The sequence below is a fragment of the Formica exsecta genome, unplaced genomic scaffold (genome assembly GCF_003651465.1).
Source record: "Formica exsecta isolate Colony F162 unplaced genomic scaffold, ASM365146v1 scaffold733, whole genome shotgun sequence".
NCBI lineage: Eukaryota > Metazoa > Arthropoda > Insecta > Hymenoptera > Formicidae > Formica > Formica exsecta.
In genome coordinates this window covers 148,266-151,756 of record NW_021853499.1, presented here as the reverse complement: position 1 = coordinate 151,756, position 3,491 = coordinate 148,266, and the positions used below count along the sequence as shown (strand labels likewise).

Sequence of the window (3,491 nt, the reverse complement as noted above, 5' to 3'; positions counted from 1 at the left end):
GAAAGAGAAAAAAAATTCCTTGAAATTTTTCACGATATATCATGTATAATGTTTCAAAAAGATCGAATGTCTTGATAGATTGTTGGCGAATTTTTAGAATCAATTTTTTTTTTAACAAAAATGTCCAGGCGAGGGTCATCGTTTATTGCAATTTTTTGAAGATTGTTATTTATTTATCAATTTTTTTAATGATTTATATATATATGTATATATATATATGTATATATATCTAAATGTATATATATTCATCTAAATTTTAGATAGACTTTATATAATATATATATAAAGTCTATCTGAAATTTAGATGAAAAATTTTGTTAGCTATTTAAAAATTTCGTGAATAGTAAATAAGAGTTAAATTTTGTAAATGTAATCTCATTTGAAGAAATAATCAAATAACTTCTCAATTTAGTATTTAGCAATACAAATATGTGTAAAAGAAAAAGTGACACATACAAGGAGAAATACGTCTCTGCGGGAATTACAATGACACGTCGATCGAAAAAAAAAAAAACTTGGACCACCTAATGCCGCGATCGCAATGAGATAAATAATCGCGATGGGTGGGCGCTGGCTGGCGCCTTCCCGTGACACGGCTTACGGGTCGCGCGCGTTATGGGTCCCCCCCCATAGGGTGCCATGCTGTTGCGTACATACCTCATAAGGTGGTACAGAGCTCCAGCCGCGTGTGAGAATCCATTCCGCGCGATTTCACAGGATTCGCGGGGGGCCCTTCTCTCCCGAAATTCTCCTTTCTTTTTCTCATTCTACCCTCTTTCCTCCTTTGCTTCCCGCTTCTTCCTGTTTGACGTTTCTTCCAGAACCCTGTCGCGTAAACTCAGACCACCCCGTGATGGGCCGGTGTTGTCAAAGCTAAAAATTATCCCGCACGAAACACATATATCTTTTTATACATTCAATTATTTAAATTATAGAAAAAATAATAGCTATTATAATAATTATATTGTACAAAATAAATTATTATTAATATGATAATTATAATTATTTGATTACCGATCCGTCCGTAATAACACAGAGCTTTGCTTATACGCATTCTTATTTTTAATTTAATTTAATTTAATGCATTCGATTTCTGTCAATACTATTTCGTATACGTCTAATTTCCCTAACTATATTTCGAATATCGCGAGCAATTTTCTACGGATAGAGCAAGGACTCATTTTCTACGGTGCTAATCGACCGATAACGGAACTCTTTCATGGTTGACTACCTCGCTGAAAGTTTCCTGACCAAAACTTTTGTAAGATTAGCGGATAATGAGTTGCCTTGCGTTCGAAATCACCATGAATTCGACAGAGATTTCAATTATTCGCAACGCTGGGTGCGAAGAAATGACCGAAATAAAAAAAAACGATTTTAATTCCAATTTAGAGATTTCAAATGAACCTATTATTACATTTGATTTATGATATACATATATATATATTTAATAATATTATAATATACCTATCTGTTTTACCCCCCTCTCCCCTATAACATAATTAAAATTGACTCTCATTTAATAAAGTCAAGTAAAAAAACTTCACGGCATATTCGATCTTTACTGCGGTACCATCATTTTCTCATTTTTTCCCTTTTTGATTATATAATACAGTTTTTGAAAGGACAGGAAAACTCGTTCCTCTTCAAGTTTCTTTCGCCTGCTGAAATCTTATCGTAAAGGAACATAGACGCGAGGGTTACGAGAGAAAGTGGAGAGTCTACGATCTCGTGATCGCGAGATCATGAACGAGATGCCGACGATGTGATTCCCCGGCGAGACCGAATCGCGCGCGCGGCGACCGCTCTCGCTCGTAAAGCATCCTTTCTTCGGGGTCCCGCGCGCGTGGAGGTGGAGGAGGATTAGGTGGTGGAGCTGGTTGAAGGTTAAATAGGTGCCAGGTGGTGGTTCTCGGAAGGTGGTGCTCGTTAGTGTGTGATCCCGCCTACCGTCCAATACGGTGGCTGGTTTCCCAGGGGACTCCCTTTGGCCTCTCTCTCTCTCTCTCTTGGTGGCGGTTTTTCGCTGGTCCCCTCTCCCATCGTCTTCTTCCTGCCGTCGTTTCACCACGTTAGAGAAGGACTTCAACCGCACGTGTATGGGCGCGCGTGTATGTATGTGTGTGTCGCTTTGCATCGCGCGCGATAATAGTCGACGGATGAGATCCTCTTGACGCGCGCTCGCCTCTCGACGCGGGATCGCCTGAGATACCGCGTCGACTGACGAGGCCCGCAGTTCTCGGAGCATCGCGATCGACGGTGGATCGATTGACGACCCGTGCGCGATCCAGTGAAGTTCAATAACGGATAGCAGAGTTACCGAGGTGCACCAAGTGCCAACGGTTTGCCGAAGATCACACGGAACGTGAAAGGGACATGAGTTTTAATTTATTTAATCTATCGCATAATTGAAAAAGGAACTTGCTAGTTGTCAGGAGAGTCATCGTTGTATTGGAAAATTGTAGTATTGAAGAACAGAGCTCTCGTTTGTCTCGGGATTTGATGTACACTGTGTGTGGTGAGAGGATAAATTATTTTAAATATACATTAAATAAGGACATTGTAAGGACGAATGGACAGTGTTTTAAATCAAGATCGTAAGAAGCTGGTCGTTAATTAATATACGAATTTATCTAAATCCGTAGTGTCACTTTGATAGACGACGCTGTCATCGGCACGATCTCGGATCGACATCTCGTTATAATCAGCTTCGTGTCAGCGGGCTTATCGATCTCAACTATATATTCAGCCGATTTCCAGATCGCGCCACACATATAAAGGCACACAACTTGAACTTATTTACTTCTATACTTAACAACATCGCCTACAGTCGAGATATCGATATTTATATTGACACTTTCGTGATGACAGTTTAGTTTGATACTCGCATCAAACACGTAAAGTGGACTGTTTGGTGACGAATCGAAGAGCGATCAAACGTAAAAGCCGATCGATAGTGAATACCATCGGGCATACCAGCAAGCTTCCAGGCTGCTCGAAGGACTTTAAAACAAGATGCTCTTCAAAGGTAACAGCTCGCGGCTGGAGCTGCTGATTGGCAAGATCCACGCACACAAAGAACCGTCACAGGACGAGCAACACAAGTCTAAAGGTCTGAATGCAACTACTTTCTTCATCTCCTTTTTCCTCTCGTTGACTCTCTCTCTCTCTCTCTCTCTTTTCTGTCTTTCGTTTGTGTCTGATTTTTCATTTACCTCGAGCCCTTTACTTTTCCACGAAGTTTAGCTCCATCGTCTTCTCATTTCGTTCCACGACTTTTTGTTCGTCTCCTTCTCGTCGCGTTTGAGTTTTACTGGATTTACGCGAAGAATTTTCTACCTGACGAATTTGCAGATTTTCACAGAATCTAATTTATTGAAAGGACAAAAAATGTAATTAAAATTAACAAATGTTGACATTGATATGTTAGTGAGAGAGCCTTTATATTGTGTTGGTATATATATATAATAAATGTATTGTGTATATATATA

The 3,491-nt window shown here is 39.7% G+C and overlaps 1 protein-coding gene across 3 annotated transcripts in view; it reads left to right on the top strand.

Moving 5' to 3' along the window:
* The window catches only part of LOC115243781 (zinc finger protein 423-like), an 89,459-nt gene that overhangs the window by 68,626 nt on the left and 17,342 nt on the right, over positions 1-3,491 (top strand). Inside the window, exons 1-2 of one of the 3 annotated variants that reach the window (XM_029821010.1) lie at positions 2,157-2,518; positions 2,646-3,112. The exons of the other annotated variants lie outside the window; for them this stretch is intronic. Coding sequence (XP_029676870.1) covers positions 3,016-3,112 — 97 coding nt within the window. The 5' untranslated portion in view covers positions 2,157-2,518; positions 2,646-3,015. Of the gene's footprint in view, positions 1-2,156; positions 2,519-2,645; positions 3,113-3,491 lie in introns of those variants that run through there. 3 annotated transcript variants of the gene reach the window in all.